Below are 19781 nucleotides of genomic sequence, written 5' to 3'. Positions count from 1 at the left end.
CTTTTTTTTTAAATCAAAACACTAAAAGGATAGTTTCAAACACAGAATTATTTAAAAAGATGTCTGGTAAAAAGTCTCTGGAATATTTCTTTACCTCCACCAGGTAAGTGTCAATTATATTCTCCCGGGGCAGCAGCCAGTGTTCTACCTCTTCCGGGGTCATGGCGGGCGCCAAGTGGAACTGGCTCAGGTACTCACGGAGGAGACGATGCACCACTGGCACGTCCCTCTTGGTCATCACCCGCAGGCCGGAAGTCTTAGGAGCCTGAAGGAGAGAATACAAGGAAGGAGAAGAATAAAAAGGGCGAGGCAGGGCAATGTAATCTATTAAGTTTGTCAAATATGTGGAGTTTCACTAACCTCAGGCAGACGGTACAACTTCATGGTGCGCTGCATAGTCATGTTCCTGCTCAGGTGGGAGAACTTCACCTCGATAAGTTTGCGTGGGTTCAAAGAGCGATGCCAGTACCTGTGCAAAGATACTGGATTTGTTAAGTACTCAGGGACACATTAAAAGAAGTCGCGAGATGGGCGTGTGCACGGTGGTGTGTGGCGAGCTATTCTGTCGGACCCACCTGCATGTGCCCACAGGTTTGGGCAGTACCACCCCAGCCGTGTAAACCGCCTGAAAGATACCCTGCAGGTTGACCCGTCTGGTGATTTCTCTTATCAGAACCGGGGCGACTCTTTTGGAGCGAAGCTTTTTGTGGACGCAGAGGAAATTGATCTCAACCATTTTCTTTTCTCTAAACATCAAGGAAAAAATAATTCATTAACCAACTCTGCAACAAACTCAAACCACAATAACGACAGTGAATTAAATTTTTTATAAAAACATTGATATGAAAGTATTTAAATACCATTTACATTAGAATTACTATTATATACACTGTACGTGTTGCACTTTAACTTTGAGATTCTAAAATCAGAAGAACACAATTCACAAACAATTTCACAACTAGACTGATCTACATTTTAGACAACTTTATTGAGATAGACCTAAACAAGTAGTTGCAAAAGTTGAGCCATGAATTCTACCTTAACGGAATTTCTGATGTTGTGTAATGTAACAGTTAAAGGTGGTGTTGTTCTGGACTACATGATTACGTCCACCAAGAAGGTCATGTTTTCAGCTCAGTTTGTCCATCCGTCTGTCAACAGGATTACGGAGAAACTACTCGTCCGATGTTTTTTAAACTTGAAAGGGTGTAGCATGGGCCCATTCAATTTTAGAGGGAGGATACCCAAATAATATTTCACCTTTGTTAACATTGCATTTGTGCTGCAATCATGTGGTGTCGAAAAAATAAGTTCCCGACTGGAAAAATTCACAATACACTAACATTAAGAGAAAGGGCATGCCCTGCTTCATTGAGTGAACCTTCTAGTTAACCAGTGGTGCGGTCTACATGATAGTGGGTATACTGCGTGTACCTGGCTAACAAAGCGCTAAGATTTCCATATAACCCCTTAAAAATGCCCAATGACTCGCAACAACATTCTTTCCATTATATTTTTGTTACATTTCAAATTGTCATCTTTGTTTTTCTTCTTCGCATAGGCTGAATAAAAAAAGGTATTTCTACCGTAAATTGGTGCATAAAAGTGTATCCCAATACAGGAAATGAAGTTGTTGATGATCAAAACTTCCCTGGGGAGGTTCACGAGACCCCCCCACTATGATATACATTACATACATGTGGGGGGGGGGACAGAAATAAAAAATATTCATAATAATATAACTACAACACCATTACTGAAGACTAACCACAAAACTGAAAATATAAAATACCTTTAAAATAAAAAAAAAAGATTATAGACAAAATAGTGGACTTTTTTGCATAACAGTTGTGTGTGATTGCATTAGATTGTTTAGGTGTACCAAATAAAATGGTTACTGAGGGTGTTTAACGTGGAAGTGAGTGAGATAATTAATAAATAATACAGTAAATTTACGTGGCATGTGATGAAACTGATTGAAGCCATTATATTTTTACGTTGGACTGTTGGAGACACTTACATGTCGTAGATGGAGATGGAAGCAGGAATGGCACTGATGAAGCCCACCAGCTTCTGATTGGAGTTAACCCTCACCCCACAGTGCCACTGGGGCAACCAACCAGGGGGCCGCAGGGCCCTGAGAAACAGATAAGTCTGTCATTAATTGGAACAGATTACTGTACTGCCATCAACTGTATTACTGCATTTTAAAACACGTTTAGCCTTATAAACCATGCAATATCTGACATTTAAAGTTAACACTCATGCCAGGTGTAAATTGGAAGAATATCAATTCTAAAAAGAAATACCAGAGCAGGAACTCAGGGGAGTAGTCAAACCGGAACATGTTGTCATCATCTTCAACATAATTCTCGTTGAGAAGGGTGTAAAGCTCCTTGAGCTGGTTTTACAGAAAAAGACAAAAGTTAGATATTAGGTCACGACCTTTACAAACACAGGAGAGTAATGTGGGAAAAAATGACCAGAAAACAGATTGAATTAGAATGTAAAGCAAACAAACATTTACCATATAATAAACATGTTTTAGTACACATCATTTAATAGTTTTATGTGGATATTACAAATTCCTGAAACATACATGTTCTTTTTTCTGTACACATTATTCAAAAAAAGAAAAGGAAAAAATTATACATAGAACATGCACTCTTAAAGTTCAATGTCGTAAATGAAAAATATAATTCCAGATTCTGATATCTTTACTTCTCGGTACTAATATTTCTTGCTGCTATCTGAGAAAATGAGGCAACAAGCTAGTTTTTGTGTAGGTGAGCTACACCTTTGTTAACTTTTGTGGAAATAGTTTTCATGTAAAGCAAGTTTGTAGCTATCAGCACTAGAGTTCCACTGGACTCTGACTAAACAGATACACTTTTATAACTATAATCATTTATCAGCTATCACACAACTGAAGACATGATAACAATGAATGACGGACACGATCAGATTGGCACTGAAATAAAAACAGACTAGCATTTTAACAAAATAAAAGCACGGAGAATCAAGGAAATTGTAATTAAATACATGTGCATTCCTGCTACGAGTGTACGGGTTTGTCAACACACTTACCACACCAGGGTTCCCCAAGTCGAGGGTGTCCCAGCTAAAGCCCTGCGGGAGGCTGTAGGGCTCCTCGCGGATGTGGTCTTTGTCAGGTTCAATGAAGCCATGTGATGTCACAGTCTCCCCTGAAGGAAAACAAAACGTGAAACACAGAAACCCAGGATACATGACATTCTTGAAGCCTTTTTACCACCCAAATTAGCGAATATATGCGAACGAGTATGCCTTTCGGTTTTTAATTCTTGTTTGGCATGTTTGGCGCCGGAAAATGTGTTCAACTTTCAATGCTACAGCTTTCTGATATAGTGCACTAAACTGCAGTGCTCAAAACTTCTGTCTCTCACACACACTGTGCCAACTAATTTGGAATGATATTGGAGCGCTGCTTAGATGGAGACAGACGAAAGATGATGAAAGTCATGGCACCATGCCAGAATAGGGGCAAAAATGAGCATGTCCATCCGGGTGTAATCTTAAAAATACTGCAGATTGGAGGTGGAGAGTATAAATACCCGTGAATACTGCAGAGTAATTGAATTGAGATTGAATGCTGATTGTGACCTTTTCCACTGAAGACAAAAGCTAGATGTTAGTGAGGTTTTTTTGTCAAGTGGGAAATGGGTTTTCAGGGCAAGTCTTAGAGCAGAACTGACAGCTCTGGCAAATGTCATACCTAGCTTGGGCACAGGCTGTGTGTCCCAGAATTGGTAACTTCTCCGAGTTGCCTCCTCCATGGTTTTGGCAGGGCCTTGGCCTACAGAGAACAGTTCAATGGCCTTTTGGATCTCCTGTAGCTTATCAGCTGGCAATGAATTCACCTTTTTGAAAACCAGACAGAAATCAGTGTTAAAAGTGTCAATCCACCCACATAAATCATAATTTTCCATTTATATTTGGTGTGGTGCAAGACGTGAGGGCCAAAGTAGTGAAGATGTTTGATGTGGATGTAAGCACGTAGTGTCTAATAAGAATAGAATACACTTTATTTTCCAAAGGGAAATTTGTCTTGGACATAGTGCTAGAATTAGGCTTTCACAACAAAAACATTTACCCCCCAAAAAAAAAAACATTCTAAAATCAATGTAAAATAAAATTGACTTGAACATGAGCACCATCTTGTGGTAGTGCTGTAACTACAAACTTTGGTATATCACACCTGAATTATTTTTGTTTTCCTTATAAATTTTCAGGGATCTGACCCTTTAATTTAAAAAGAAAAAAACGTGTTTCTCATAAAATATAGAGGAATTTATGCCTTGGCAAGGGGGTCCTGAACTGCTTCTGGGGCACCAGATTTCTTCTTCTTTTTCTGCTTCTTTTTCTTCTTCTTGGCGCCAGTGTCGTCACCCAGACCCCTGTCACTGAAAGGACAGAATAGAAGGCATCTGTATTAGCCTACTATCCCACAGGAACTGCAAGCACTGGTCAAAATGTATTATTTTAAACTCTACCTGGCACTGGGATATGCTTATTGATGTTTAAAGCTGCATTATACAGGGTTTTGTATTAAATACTATATACACACACACAAACACATCTTATCAGCCTAATTGCATCATATTATCTCAGTGGAGAACAATTACCTAAATAAAATGTTAAATACAGTATTTCTAATCCAACCAGCTAAAAACAGAGAACTTAGTAGTTTAGTGACCCAGCCACATAAAGGTAGGGCTGAATGATTGACCATTTGCACTCTACACACATGAATCCTGGACAATAAAGTTTCTAAAAAGTGAAAAATACATACAGTATTAAAAAAAAAAAAAGAAAAAAAAAAAAAGTACAAATCACCATACACTGGTAGTCTAGCAACCCCTCCCACAGCGTCTCACACACACGAGAGACTGCATACTTACAGAGGATAAGCCCATTAGTGTCCAACAAGAGAGAAGTGAAGCCTTGAGCTGGCCTGTATTTGTAACACCAGCACAGATGGTGAATCATATGAGTGTATGTTATATGCGCGTGTGTAGATATGCATGTACAATAGGCCCCTTAGTGACTGGGCCAATGGACAACAAAACATTCAATAGTTTGTTCCACAGGCTTCCATTTCAACAGAGTAGACGAGCTAACAGCCAGAACCAGTCTTTGTGTGTGTGTGTGTGTGTGTGTGTGGGGGGGTTACAACAACATGTGTTGCTTAAAAAGAGCAACAGAGAAACTCACATTTGCTTCACTACAATTAATAGGATAATCACTTTCCACTTTTAGCATTGCGTTCTCTCTTTTCTCAAATGTTTCTTTTTTTTTTTTTTTAATTGAGAAATGCTGGCCGCTGTTCCCTCCTTCAGGCCCCCAGAACTATAACTTGTGACGAGGGCGTCACAATGAAATCGATTTCTCTGTTACAAACCTCAACATTTTCTCTCTCCGTTTGCTCCCCAAAGCAGAAAAAAACATTTACAGTGAGCAGGACACGCCTTAATATGTGCAAGCTGATTCACCCATCATGCGTGTCACCGCTTGGTAAACAACAGAAGCCAATGCCGAGCAGAAGTAGGATTTCCATCAAAGCCTATTTTCAGTTAAGAGAGCTAGACTGATTTAGGATCTTTTATATGTCTGTGATTTGATTAAAGAGGGAATTAAACGCCCTCTTGACTCCCCAGTTAACAAAGCCAACATGGACAGATGGAATTATCAACTTGCATGTGGAAAACAATGCAGGTTTTGCTTCTTTCACTTTTGATTCGGCTAACTGTCTGCACCTAGATCCACTTACAGACAATAGGGGTTTGACAGTTATGTTAGCATGCAAGCTAATTCGCTAAATGTCAACGGGGGTTGGCATGAATTTCATTAGTCCAGGCAGTTATATGCGAATAATATATCACACTGTCAACTTAATAAAAAATTTGACTTTCTTTGTAGGTGTTCAGAGTGATAGTAAATGTAGTGTTTTATTATTTGACTAGCTTTTAAGCGTACTTTGGGTTTGCTAACCCCATACAACGCCTTGCTATCATTGCTAAAGGAAAGCGAAGCTAAAGCCCGTCCACCTGAGGGACGGAACACACTCTCAGCCAATCACATCAAAAAACTGGCAAGCAAATAGGGTTTCTAACCAATAGGGTAAAGGCAAGTGGAAGGGACAACCTCAATCGATGGCTGTCTATCCCGACAGCTCACCGAGGCTTTAGTTTGCTCTTGCTTTGATTAGCTAAGTATGCAGAGACGTGGTATATTTTACAGCGCTTAGCTGCAAAGCCTGCCTTCTTACCCATCGTCAGAGTGGTGCTCTTCGTTTTCACAGTCGCTACAGTGTCCATGATCCTCTACATCTTCTTTCTCCGGCATCGGTGCTGTCTCATTCTCATCCGCCATCTTCAACCAGGAAGTGAGGAGCCACCGCGTGCCCTCGACGGCTTTAAACCTCCCCTGATGCTATTGGCTTAGAGCGGTGATGAAAATGCCGTTTACAATATGAGGTTACAATAAACACCACGCTCCTTTTTAAAGTCTTTAGGCTAGTCTTTTATTTCTCACGACCCCAATACACGCTGCTTTTTACCTCAACCCCACTATGTTAGATGCAAATATTTATACTTTTTATTGCACTATATTTATCTGATAGCTTTGTATTACAAATTTGGTTCATCTTTACCAGCTGACACACGAGTGACAAACACTTTAATGCATCTACAATAATTATTTCATATACATTATTCTGAAAATTATAGTTTTGCATTATGAGCCTACTTTTACTTTTGACATTTTAAGTGTATTGTACTTTTAATTAACATTTTGAATGCATGACTTACTCGTAGTGAAGCATTTTAACATTTAGTACTTACTTAAGTAAAGGATCTGCATACTTCTTCCAACACTGTTCATTTCTCACAACCCAAATCAAAAGTTTGTGATTTGGTGGAAGAAATTTCTTTTCTCATACACACAAATACCTTTAGAGCAATGTGATCTACATTTGGCCCAAGGGAAATCAAAACACTGAAGCGTGTGACAGGAAAAATATGAGGGGCGGATGTGCATTGTGTAAACTGACTGATTTCTGAAATGAACATCAATATGTGCAGTGGTGGAAGAAGTATTCAGTTAGTATTTATTGCATTTATTGCAAGACGCAAGTACTCACAAATATGAGTTAAAGAAAAAAGGCTCCGGTACTGTGGTTTTTAGCAAATTTTTCTCAAACAGGAGCAAATTGTGCTTTTGTTGGGTTGCCAGATTAAATCCCTTTGACTCTTTTGATCACCTATATCTATTTAAAGCAGGCTACTGGCAATCTGTACCAACATTATTGCTATCCTTATTTATATACATTTTCTTATAATGTGGTACCAGCGCTATGACAACTATTATTTTGTCTTTGAGCAAATACAGTTCACTGACCCTCTGGTCTCCTCGGATTATCAGCTTGCAAGGAAATATTCATCCATATACGTATTTCTGCGTAACCCCCACCCCTCAATAAATAGACATCCTCTGTCTCTCTCTTCATAGCATAAAACAACAAAACACAGTGATGTGTTATAAGAGCTTTTATGGAAACAGTATTCTCTCTTGCATACATAATACCAGCTGCCATTTACACAAAATAAGCTTTAAGCTTTAACACTGCAAGTCGTATACTTCACCATTTGTCTCACGCTGTTGAAACTCAACCTGATCTTCTAAACTGTAATTACAGTAATCCAAATGCAGCATCTTTCATTACTGCATCATTGTATTATCAGGGAAGCTCTTTATGAGAGTATTAAATTATTCACTGTAGCCAAAAGTAATTGGTGGTTGTGTTAGAATGTTGTAATTAGTGTTCAACCACAATTTCCCAGCTCTGAACCTAAGGATAAGAATTTTCAACATAAATAATTATGACATTTTTAAAACAACTGACATTTTTAAGAAAGTTAAGTTCAAGTTATTACTGTTTATGTTTCAATGTCATTCGTAAGTTGTGGAAATATATCATCATACAATTAAAAGTGCCAAGTATCTGAAGTATCAAGTAAAATGGAATTAGCAATTTCATAATTTGTTCAAATAACCAATGACAATCATTGTCATCGTCAATCATCTGTATTACATCACAGTTAGAGTTGAAACAATTCATAAAACAATATATTTATCTTTTTAATGACATGCTTGGATTTCCACTTACAGCACTTATAAGATAAGTAAGTGCTGTTTCTTGTTAAACTATCCTCATTCTTTAAGGTTAAGCCAAATAAGTGTAACAAAAAAATTAAAATAATTCTAAAACAAAAAATACAAAAGGAGAGTTAACACATCTTCACTCAGTCTAAAAAATTATGGAGTATCCACCTACACATGAGAGTTAACATTTAAATTCATTTTGTAACGAGTCCCATATTGGGGTATTTCATGAACCCCAATCCTCAGTGTCCTACTCCTAGAGCACTCAGCACTGACAAGACCAGATACTCTCACAGAGTATCATGGATTGATTATCCAGCCTGAGGCAATTCATTTGCTAAGAGCCAGCATGCTTCTTCATCTCTGATAAACGACATCTTTCCTTCTGCATTGGGAAGTGTAAATTGGACCACTTGAGGTCTGGACTCTGAGACCGGCTGGCAGCAACAGCAGCAGTCTCTCTCTGCTCACATTCAGAGCTCCTTTTCCAAAGCCTTTTGTTGTCAGAAAATGCAGCTTTCCATCTAGTTCAGATGCACATCATGCCTTGCGTTTGGCAATGGCTATACGCTCGGACACAGTTTTAATGGGAACTCCTTTGAGGGTCACTTTGACATGGATGAAGAGTGTGCTGGGGGACAGACTGGAACCATCTGCCTTCAATAAATGAACATGTCGATAACCTGGGAAGAAAGAGTATAAACAACATTAAACAACATGCCAAAGTGTTGACTGTTTTAGGAAATGCATAGAGGATTTTTATGGGCACCTGTCCGTAGGCTCATGAAAGGTAAAGTGAACTGCCCCACAAAGTCATTTTTGGCAGTGTGATCATGGTCCTCCACTACAAACCGCACCAGGGCCAATTCAGGGACCTGTAGCTGGAAGCTCAGAGTGCAGTCCCATCGTGGGTTAAAACCTGTAGAGGGTGTACAAGAGCTGTAAATACATCCTCCAGTACTGTGCCTTTCAAGCAAACTAATCATAGTGTTGGACAAGGCTGTAAAGATCTGTGCTGCTTAATGATGTCATCTATTGCCTCTTGCATTTACATCATTACAAAATAAGACAATAATAATACTAAAAAAACTGCATATACAGTATATAATTATATTATGATATTATTTCGCAGCAATGCTAGGTTTGCATAAAAATACAGAATGAGCTTTCTGCTTAAAACATTTATACAGGTAATAATATAAGGTTGACACGTTATTGTTAAACGCTTTTTAGTGAACTATGATGTCTCAGAATTACCATTGTTGTCAATGCGCTGTGTTTTGTCTCTTGCTTTATCAATAGCCACCCCATGAATTTCCACCCACACTTGTGGGTCCACTATGGAGCTAGCCTTTTCTGTGTTGATTTTTGGCAGCTGCTGTGCAGATATTATCTGAAAAGCAAAGTGCAATTTGTCAGTTTTAACATCAAATTCTGATGGGAAAATATATATTAATATATTTAAGTAAAGCCAAATGTATTCAATTTGTATAGCCCAAAATCACCAACATGCCTCAAAATATCTCACAATCTGTACAACATGTGACACCCTCTATCTTCAGATACTCATTACAGAGAAAAAAAAAACTTTAATGGGAAAAATGAATAAAATAATCCTCTTGTAGGATGAACAAACATGCAATAGATATATGTACAGAGTAGAGATGTTCTACCAATTCCGATACCTGAACTTGAGTATCGGCCAATACCGAGTGCCGATCCAATACCAGTGTGTTAAAAAATACATATATTTTATCATGTTTTAACAGCTATATACTACTAATCCTGTACGGATGTGGTATGACTGCTATCATTGTTGTCGGTCTGACTCAGGTTGAAGTCATTGTGAAACATGAACAAACACAAACAATAAACGCCAAAGAGCTTTTTTTTATTATCCAGTTTGACAATGAGACATAACAGAAAAAGTACATAAATAAACTGCTAAATTTTCTTCTGGGCTAAGTTACGTGGTATCAGATCAGTGCATAAACTAGAATACTTGCCAATACCGATACCAGCATTTAAGGCAGTTTGGGAGGGTTTTCCAATACTGATATCAGTACAGAGTAGTCAACCAATCCAAATTTGCTGTAACACTGTTACTCACTCGTATTGTCAGCTGGGTGGGGATATGTCCGGGGCCTCCTCCCGTATTCTCTGGGTCAAAGTCGGAAGTGGGGCTGCACAGGAAGCCCGGTTTGAGAACGTATCCACAGCGACCATTGTGGAGGAAGCGACCCTGGTTCAGGTCCATTTGCTCCCCGGGTGTTTGGAAGTTCAAAGCCACTGCACAGCACAGAGAGTGGAATCAGTAACTCGTCAAGCCTGATCACACACGTACGGAAAACATTTCAGCATCAGTGAGCGCAGTCAGTAAAGCAATTTTCAGAAATGAGAGTCAGTATGACATTTCTCTGGCACTTACTGACCACATAATGTTTTCCAAATGAATTGCCTTAATTTGTACTAACCCATCTGGCAGCCACCGTTCCACATTTCCTGAGGATCATAGTTGGATGATTGGAGGCGCTGGCCAGACGGGTAAATCCGGCTCAGCTGCCTGCTGTTGTGTCTCACAAAAAGCTTTCCTGCAAATAAAAAGAAGAAAACCACATGCCATGATACACTGGAGGCTGATTATATTTGGTGTAGAATCAGCTGCAGTAAAGCAATGTCAGAACATATTTTTGACTTTCCGTTTGCAATGTCAAGATGCAATTATTTCCACTCTTGTACCCGAGTCTTTGATGAGCTTGAGAGCCTCATTTTCAGAGAAGGAGGACATTTCAGTTGGGGGTTTTTCGGATGCATTTTCAAACCCACGAAATGGGACACTTCTGCAGTACACCACCAGCTCTGATAGCTCTGGGCTCAGTTTAGAACATACCTGGGAGGGCCAAATGCAAACATAAAAGAAAATTGAGTGATTATCTAAAAAGTGCTTCTTAGGCTTTATCATAAGTCTTTCTGAACTGACCTTTGCAGGATCCTTCTTGGGGGTGTTCTTATTGCTGCTTGCTGGTTCTTCTTCAGAGCTTGAAGAGAAGCTGGCACAGCTGCCAGCCTTTCCCAGCTGGCCCAAGTGAGGAATCAGCTTCTTCCCTTTTACCAGGATACGCCCCTTCAGCTCCTGCAAAAAAATGTCATTGGAACAAATTACTTCATTAAAAAAAACAGACAGCCAGAAGTCTTTGTGTGTGTGTGTGTGTGTGTGTGTGTGTGTGTGTGTGGATGCATTTATGTATTGTAATCATGCGTGTTTTACTTCAGGAGAAGGCAAGTCCTTTGGTGGCTGGGCACTGAGGGGCTTGGTGAGTAGTTTGCTGCCTAGGATGGTGCGGAGGTGTTTGGCCATGACAGCTTGCTGCTCCACAGAACAGTGGTTCTCCAAGGACAGGATTAGAGGATATGGGGACACCTGCAGGGAGAGACACAGGAGAATCACATCATTAAAATGCAATTAGATCACATTATAGCAATACAGGACCCAACACTGTAATGATATAGTATGTCAAAACCAAAATACCGCAGGGTTGCCTCAGAGCCAAGAATGCAACCACAAGAAGCGCAGTAGGCTGTGAAGGCAAGAAGGCTGACTGACTGCTCGCTCATTACATTAATGAGGACCAGCGAGCACACTGTCATTGCTGAGGATTTACACCATCAAATCAAGTTCCTTTTACCTTGAAGGCGTACTGGGCGATGGTTTCAATGACCTCTTTAAATGGCACTTTGGAGGTGAGAGTGTGGCCATGGTAGATGACAGGTTCACCTTTATCACCATCCCAGCAGTCAAGCTCCACACAGCGACAGCCCTGATTCAGAGCCCTGCCAGTGAAAGACACATACTTTTGATCTTACTCCACAGGAGGATTATATAAATTTAGAACATCTAAATAGGTTTTTAATCATGCTAAAATATGGGCCGTTTGAAGATGTTTTACAAGTCTCTGTCCGAATACCTTATGTATGGCTCAGTGCTGCTGGCGCTGGTGACTTGGTCCTTGGTTAGGTAAGTGTTGTGTGACGAGGAGATGAAGTAGTGGGCCAAAGGGCAGTTCATGTCCTGGTAGACTCTGGCATGGTCAGGGTTAACCACATCATTCTCCAGAGACAGCATGTACATAGTGAAACCATTCTGAGTCATGAACTGGTTCTTTTGAGCTGCAATAAATGGCAAAGTGTTAAAAGCATCTTTAGCAAATTAATCGGGAAAAAACTGGTGAGAGTTTAACTAAAGAGGTTAAACAGTGGAGTCTATTATCTCTGGGAGGTCAAATTGTGTGTATTAAAATAAACGTACTGCCCAGATTTTTATATCTGTTTAAGAGCATCCCCATCTTCCTCTCAAAATCTTTTTTTAAGATCTTTCGGCAGTCTGATGTCCTCATTTTTATGGGGAAACGAGCACCCCAGGGTTTGTCAGGTGCTCCTTCAAAGGCATAGGGCGAATGGGGGACTGGCCCTGCCTAACCTCATGTATTAGTATTAGTGGGCGGCAAACCCACAAAAAAATCCTTTCCCAGTCTACCGCCAAGAACAAGACTGGATGTAATTTAGCAAATTCCTGTGCTCGTTAAGGGTCTTACCTCACGGATATATAACACTAGCTCTAGTCTCTTAGTGACTTACCACTTAATGAGATCCGAGCAGACTGGGTTGAAAAGCTTGGAATAGTTACATCTGATGAAATATGGAATAGTGCCTTGGGTAGGGTAAAATGGTCAACATCATGTGCTCACCTTGGTTTATTTTATGTGTACTTATTTACTTTATCACCCACTTAGTACATTACCCTGTATATATGTTGGAAGTAAATATGATTTTTTATCAATTATTAACTATTATTTGCAGATGTAGTATGTGAGGGGTGGGGGGAGCAAAAAACTAAATGTTTGTTGTCAAATGTCTGTAAGCAATTGCTGTTCTATTTGCAATTTATAAAGAGGTTAAACAACATGCATCAGGACTCCTTCTCTCACATAGACTAAGCTAAACAGCCAAGGGGAACAATCTTTTTTGTTATTTATTTTGACTTGTGATGTGTCTGCTCTGCACTTGACTTGGCATTCAAACAGTGAGGAAATCCCTGCACCCTACATAATTCACAGATTCTGTCTCACTGAACCAGACAGTCATCTTATCTTCACCTCCCAAACATATCACTCAAATAACAAAACAAATAACATATTCTTTCACTTACAAATAAAAACTTACGTTTGTAAGAAATCAACCAATGCTGATTTCTCAAGTCAACAAAACATATATTTGACATTGAGGATATTGCGTTTCAGCCCTTTTTGTCTCTTTGACAACTACTCCCTTGGATAAATAAAGTTTGAGTTTCTATGGGTGGCATCTTGCTAGTTTTCATGTCAGCCATTATAAATTATTGCTTGTGCTAACGACTTAGCTCTCCTTTAAAACAAACCACCCCCACTGCTGGAAACATGACGAGCATCCCATTACTGTGCAGCAGAGGGTTTTTCCTCAGTGTTTAGAACAGTAAACGCCTTTACAGATATATCTGTTTTGTCATTGTATGAAACCGGACACTCACACTCACTATATGCAAATGTGGTTATTTCTCTAAAGCTTTTAATGACAGTTTTTCCTACCCCAGTCATTGAGCTCATAGGTGAGTATGAGGCTCTGAGCATGATTCAACGAGGCGTCTTCTCCTTGGTCTCCCAGGAAGTCGCGTAGCTCAGCAGTGGCGAGCACACACCCATTACTCGAATAGTGTCTGAACACAGCGTCCAGCTCGGGCCGTCGCATTAGCTCTCTGCAAAACTCCTCAATCTCTATATGATCCAGACGACCATCACCGGATCGATCACACCTCTGGGTTACAGGGGAAAGGGATGAGTTTGAAAAGATAAACAATCGGACACACACAGAGACACATGTTAAACACAGTGTGTTTTTATTTTGGGAGTGCTTCAAATTTCCCTGTGGAGTTTTCCCATCTCCATAATAATAAGTCAGCCAGCTGTCTATACTTACATTACAAATGTGGCTCTCTGAGGACGGTCAGTATTGGAAATTGAAAGCTAAGAGACATGGTAGGTAGTAATACCACACAATAAAGAAATAACTGGCTGGGAGGATGAAAAATGTGGAAGGCAGTAGGTGGTTGGCTTGGCGCTGGCTTGGTAATTGAACACAGACTTGACACTCCAGGGTGTCACAGTAAACAGAAACAAGCAAGAATATCACCAACTCTCAACATATCTTCGCAGTTATTCCCTCTCTTTTTCCATTGAATGCTTTCAGTATTCAATTTCAGGAGAAATTATATCTTATATAGATATATCAAGTTATATCTACTGCGGATATTTAACAGGTGCTAAAAATTCAAATAATTTACATGACACTGACCTTGAATAAAGAGCGGGCATACTGCTCACTCAGGTCAATGTTGATCATCTGGAGCAAACGTTTGACCTCATCGTAGCTCATCTTGCCGTCCTGGTTCTGATCCGCTCGCTTCAGGTAGCGTCGGATCCAAGTGTAGAGGGTTAAGGAATAAAACAGACTAAAACCTAAAGACTATAGGTCCTCAATTAAGGCAGTCTTTTGGATTCATAATGTGCACAGAAATACACAGTTTTTTTGCAATAACCAGTTTCAGTTATTTAAGCAATCTTCCTTATATATATATATATATACATACACACACATATATAAACATGTGTGTGTGTGTATAACATATAAACATACATACATACACTACCGGTTAAAAGTTTGGGGTCACTTAGAAATTGCTATTGCATTCCATTATAGACAGAATACCAGCTGAGATCAGTTGCATTGTTTTTTTTTAACTAGGGCAGAAGTTTTCAGATTACATTATGTGCTTACGTAATTGCAAAAGGGTTCTCTAATGTTTTCTCAGTTAGTTTTTTAAACTGATGTCAGATTAGTGAACAGAATGTGCCTCTGGATTTGGATTGGAGGAATGGTTGCTTATAATGGCCAATGTGGCCATTATAAGCAACCCCCCCCCCACACACACACACACACACACACAAACACATTTATGGGAAATGGGGGAAATGATAAGCAGTCTAATGCAATATGTAAACTAGGTGTTTTTGTTGATGCCAACATTGTTGAACCAAATTTAATTCAGCTGTTTCCAGGCTCTTGGTTGAATAATGGGAGTAATGAACTTTTTAATGACATCTATTATTGTAAATCCCTTTGGAAAAAAGCATCCCCAGAATAAATATAATCTAATGTAACTGCATAAAAGAGACGATAGCAACAAGAGACTAATTATAGTTTGTCACCTGCCCGTGCGTGTGTGCAAAATGTAACACAGAGAGCCCACACGTACACATCACCTAGGCTTCTGAAAGTCTACACTATGAAATATAATAAACGAGATAACAAGAAAGCATAAACAAGATAATTGCCCTGATGATTTATTTGTTCATAAAACTAAAAATATATCAAAAACGAAGCGAAGTGACCTGATACCTCCAGTCATCTTATCCTCTGCCTATGAGGGATTGTAATTAACAGTGGTGGTCGGACTATATTTAGACAAGGCTTTTTTATCTAGTCATTACTACTCACCTTAGTTATGCTGTGGATGTAGGAAGGCACATGTGACAGCAGAGACAGTAACCATAGCAATGCTGCCTCAGCTACACTGTACCCTATTCTAGCATATTGAAAATGGGGCAGGATATTGGTCAAGTTTTTGTTTCTGACTCATGTTGGCCACATGCTCCTTTAAAGTGCGTAGCCCTCGCACCCAGTGCCGAGCTTCTTTCTCACAGGGGCACAGCAGGTCCAAGCTTTTCCTGGCACCTCTGAAGACCACTGTGAAGCACTGGTTCTCCGGCACCGACCCGGACAGCTGCCGCAGCGCCTCGGACTGGCAGCCTTCACGCACACACTCCACTTCTGTCACTGCGACTGGGAGAGGACAGGGAAAGAAAAAGTTCACAAGGAGCAGCTAAATGTCAAACATCATGTGTCTACATAGATTAATAAATCCCACCAAATGGAGTGTCATTGCAACAGGATTGTAAAATATAACATGCACTTTATATACTTCTCAACAAGATAATTTTAACCTGCAATGTTACGACTCTTACAGCACACAGACTGATACACAAGTTAAAGATGCACCTTCAATTTGTGCTTTCACTGCTCAAAGAGCAGGTTCTTCTAGTGGGTTTTGGACATTTATTCAAATTACACATTATTTTATAATTTTGTAATCTTGTAACTGTGTTTCATCTTGGCCAGATCTCCCTTGAAAAAGAGGATTTCCTGGTTAAATAAATAAATACACAAATAAAATAATCTATGGTAGCTTTTAACAGGATCATGATTCATGGGATATAAACAAAAGCAATACTAAAGAGTCCACAGCCATGTTGTGAGGCTGTGTTAGCTAAAGGCTAGTCACTCATTACCAGACCTTCTTCCACAGCGCAGTAGAGGAAGGTCTGACTAGTCCACTCAACATCCTGGATATGAGAAAAACAAGCTCTGGTTTATTGGGCATTTCTTTAAACCAATCTAAATCGTCTTGGGCGGCGCTAGGCAACAGACGAAGCAACGGTGCCTCTGTAAAATAGCCTTGGGATGGAACATGTTCTGGTGTATATGTACATTCAAAAATGTTGTTTTAGTTGTGCAACATAAAACTCAGATTGGACAGATAGTCTAGCTAGCTGTCTGAGTTTACCCTTCAGAGATCAGAGGAGCAGTTAACCATGGTCCTTAGAAATTGAGTGGGGTTTAGAATGCCAACTAAACGAAAACAGAAAGTAACAGACATCCGGACAAAAATTAGGGACAGGTGTAATGTTTAATATGATCACCATCTATGTTGAGCATGTTAGCATGCAAACATTTGCTACTTAGCGCTAAATACAAAGTACAGCTGAGGTTGATGGGAATGTCTGTATTTTTTAAGGTATATTTAGTAAAAAAACAACTATTGTGATTGACTGTTTTGATAAATTAAGTTTTTTCCAAAAAGCCAAACATTTGCCGGTCCCAGCCTCTCGAATATGCTTGTTTGTATTATTATTATGGTTAAAATGCTTTTGGACTAATAAACCAAGCTATTTCTTGAAATCATGTTTGGCTCTATTCTGTGATGTGTATTTTTTACAATACTTTTATTGATTTTTGATTTGATTAAAGCGTGTATCCAATTTCACTGCAATCCAGCCAATAATATTGAGATATTTTAGTGTGGAACAAAGTAGCGGACTGACCAATGCCCCTACAGACAAGCTGCTAGCATGGCTAAACACATTTTCCAGTTGTTTTTTCATTTAGGTAGGATTTTGTCAGAGGAGTCACGGACCACAAGGGTTGAGAATTACAACGTAATGTGATCTGTTTATCTTGCATTTGTAGAACTCTGGTAAGTCTGGGCAACACTTTCTGCCCAAAAAAGACAGCACACACACACACACACACACACACACACACACACACACACACACACACACACACACACACACACACACACACACACACACAAGCTGATTCTAACACAACAACTTTATTCAGCAAAGGAGCTCGTCTATTTCTGCACTGGGATGCCTGCTGTGTGGTGATCACTCAGTTGGGTAATAAGCAGTGTCTGCACTGACAATAGCCTCATTCTCTTGCTGGAGGTCATAAAGCCTTTGCTGTCCACCTCTTCAAAATTACTCCACATTCCTCCTTTGTTTTTGTGGACACGGCAAAAGTGACATGAATGTGTGTGTGTGTGTGTGTGTGTGTGTGTGTGTGTGTGTGTGTAGCTTAGAAAGAAACAGCAGAAGTGTTAAGTGTCGTATTCTATGCCAAGTGCTTTTGAGCATCAGACGCAGCGCTGAACTGCAGGCTCCAGATCACACTAGACCTGGAGAACTGCCTGGAGCTCGGAAAAGAGGAACCAAGCCAATCCTTCATCCTGGATTCACACAAACACACACTTAACACACACAGATATGGTCCCCAGCAGCCTGCCAGAGTGGCATTATCAGTATCTGTTCACTGAAGAGGCCACCCTGTCCTCACGCTGCTTGTTTGCCATCATTGTAAGGAGTGTTACCCGCTGCAACTCGACCACCCTCTCTATTTCTGGAGCTGCTGCAGCACAATCAAGACGGCCTTCACCACCCACTGACCCACAAATCTGTAGAGCTAGCCCGGGGGTTAGCATTAAAATGCATGCCAACATCAGAACAGAGAGCACAAACAGAAGAGAGGTGGGAGAGCTAAAGGTCAACGGAGGAAATTAAAAGAGGGTGAGAGAGATTCATCCTCCACCCCTCTTGTAGTAAACTTTTATTCAAAAAGATTTAGCTCCAAAAGTAAACAATGTTAAATAAATAAGTAAAATGTTAAGAAAATGGGATAAATAAATGCCCTGCACTTTGACATTCTGAAGTGAAGCTGACTAAAACGACACAATTATTGGTTTTGGCAAGATATGATTACCGGAAATGATCAATTTAATAATATAATGATTTGGGAGCCCAGGCAAACAGACTTTACTTTTACCCTTTCTCTCTTTTGTTTACTATTAATAGTAAAACTTGTAATACCACACTAAAAGTGCTACATTCAAAATGTTTACTTAAAGTGAAAAGAGAGGCATTACAAGAACAGTGTACTTACATTTACTTTTAAAGGGTGAGCTTTTGACTCTAATTTAATGCTGTATAGTTTCATGAATAATAATGCACTAATATTTTAATTGTACTTTGTCAGTCAAATCTGAAACTGCAATGAAACATTTCTCTGTCAGATAAATGTAGTAGTACAATGTTTTCCTATGAAGTAGAAGTACACAGTAAGTCAGCAGAATACAGATGAGTTGCATTTTAAGTGCTTTGGGGGCCTTCTGTAATTTTGGGGTACAATGGTTCTGTAGAAAGCTGCAAGCAGCAATACAGGAGGCCCAGCAATCAACCAAACATCCAACATGCAGTACTTTTTATTAATAAAGAATATAGCATTTATATGAATTGCTTTTACTTCTGAAACCAAACCTACATCCCTGAGATAAAATATTACCTTTCGACAATTAGAGTAGCTCAATCATACAGGATAACAAGTCACAAGTAACTTTACGCAATAGCTTAGTGAAGCAGAAGTGAGCCAGCTTACTGTAGCTGACTTTTCACGAGGTTACGTTTAAGACTTGGTACATAAATACATACACAATTATTGTTTAGCCAGATTGCAGGGCCCATGTTTAATCTCTTCACTCGCCAGGAAAACAAACAGCCCTTTTAATAAGGCAAAGAAGGCATGAGATGGAGCCAAGATAAAACAGCTCACCAGCTCTGAAAAATGAGAACTGGGCTGGTGGAAGGCCTGCTGGTCTGTCTTTACAATACTCCCCTGTAGATAAGTTTCCTTCCAGGCAAAGCCCTTTTCCTCTCTTAACACGGATATCTATTCATGAGCGCTCCGAATTTCAGGACTCCTTCTCCTCCTTTAACCCTCCTCACTTCTTATAACCAACTCATGGTCCTGTACCTCTTTTATTTTCTACCTTAAAGCCTCCCAACACACACACACACACACACACACACACACAC

General features: G+C 39.7%; 2 protein-coding genes across 5 annotated transcripts in view; both read right to left on the bottom strand.

Annotated features, from left to right (window-relative positions):
- The window catches only part of nmt1a (N-myristoyltransferase 1a), an 8801-nt gene extending 2345 nt beyond the window's left edge, over positions 1-6456 (bottom strand). Inside the window, exons 1-9 of the mRNA XM_032537201.1 lie at positions 6308-6456; positions 4337-4442; positions 3755-3899; positions 3088-3206; positions 2310-2401; positions 2021-2137; positions 576-746; positions 361-469; positions 95-265 (exon numbers count right to left, since the gene is read on the bottom strand). Coding sequence (XP_032393092.1) covers positions 95-265; positions 361-469; positions 576-746; positions 2021-2137; positions 2310-2401; positions 3088-3206; positions 3755-3899; positions 4337-4442; positions 6308-6411 — 1134 coding nt within the window. The 5' untranslated portion in view covers positions 6412-6456. The remainder of the gene's footprint in view (positions 1-94; positions 266-360; positions 470-575; positions 747-2020; positions 2138-2309; positions 2402-3087; positions 3207-3754; positions 3900-4336; positions 4443-6307) is intronic.
- Positions 6457-7571: 1115 nt separating this feature from the next.
- The window catches only part of plcd3a (phospholipase C, delta 3a), a 24999-nt gene continuing 12789 nt past the window's right edge, over positions 7572-19781 (bottom strand). For 2 of the 4 annotated variants that reach the window (XM_032537186.1, XM_032537184.1), the window contains exons 3-16: positions 16820-16824; positions 15906-16134; positions 14587-14716; positions 13824-14049; positions 12168-12369; positions 11889-12033; positions 11471-11623; positions 11183-11335; positions 10942-11092; positions 10677-10793; positions 10313-10491; positions 9460-9595; positions 8972-9121; positions 7572-8885 (exon numbers count right to left, since the gene is read on the bottom strand). In XM_032537186.1, coding sequence (XP_032393077.1) covers positions 8743-8885; positions 8972-9121; positions 9460-9595; positions 10313-10491; positions 10677-10793; positions 10942-11092; positions 11183-11335; positions 11471-11623; positions 11889-12033; positions 12168-12369; positions 13824-14049; positions 14587-14716; positions 15906-16134; positions 16820-16824 — 2119 coding nt within the window. In that variant the 3' untranslated portion in view covers positions 7572-8742. The remainder of the gene's footprint in view (positions 8886-8971; positions 9122-9459; positions 9596-10312; positions 10492-10676; positions 10794-10941; positions 11093-11182; positions 11336-11470; positions 11624-11888; positions 12034-12167; positions 12370-13823; positions 14050-14586; positions 14717-15905; positions 16135-16819; positions 16825-19781) is intronic. The other 2 variants (XM_032537187.1, XM_032537185.1) reach the window with 1 other exon arrangement.

The sequence above is a fragment of the Etheostoma spectabile genome, chromosome 15 (genome assembly GCF_008692095.1).
Source record: "Etheostoma spectabile isolate EspeVRDwgs_2016 chromosome 15, UIUC_Espe_1.0, whole genome shotgun sequence".
In the NCBI taxonomy this organism is placed as follows: Eukaryota; Metazoa; Chordata; class Actinopteri; order Perciformes; family Percidae; genus Etheostoma; species Etheostoma spectabile.
Note: the sequence above shows the minus strand (reverse complement) of the source record. Positions and strands in the feature narration are given on the sequence as shown.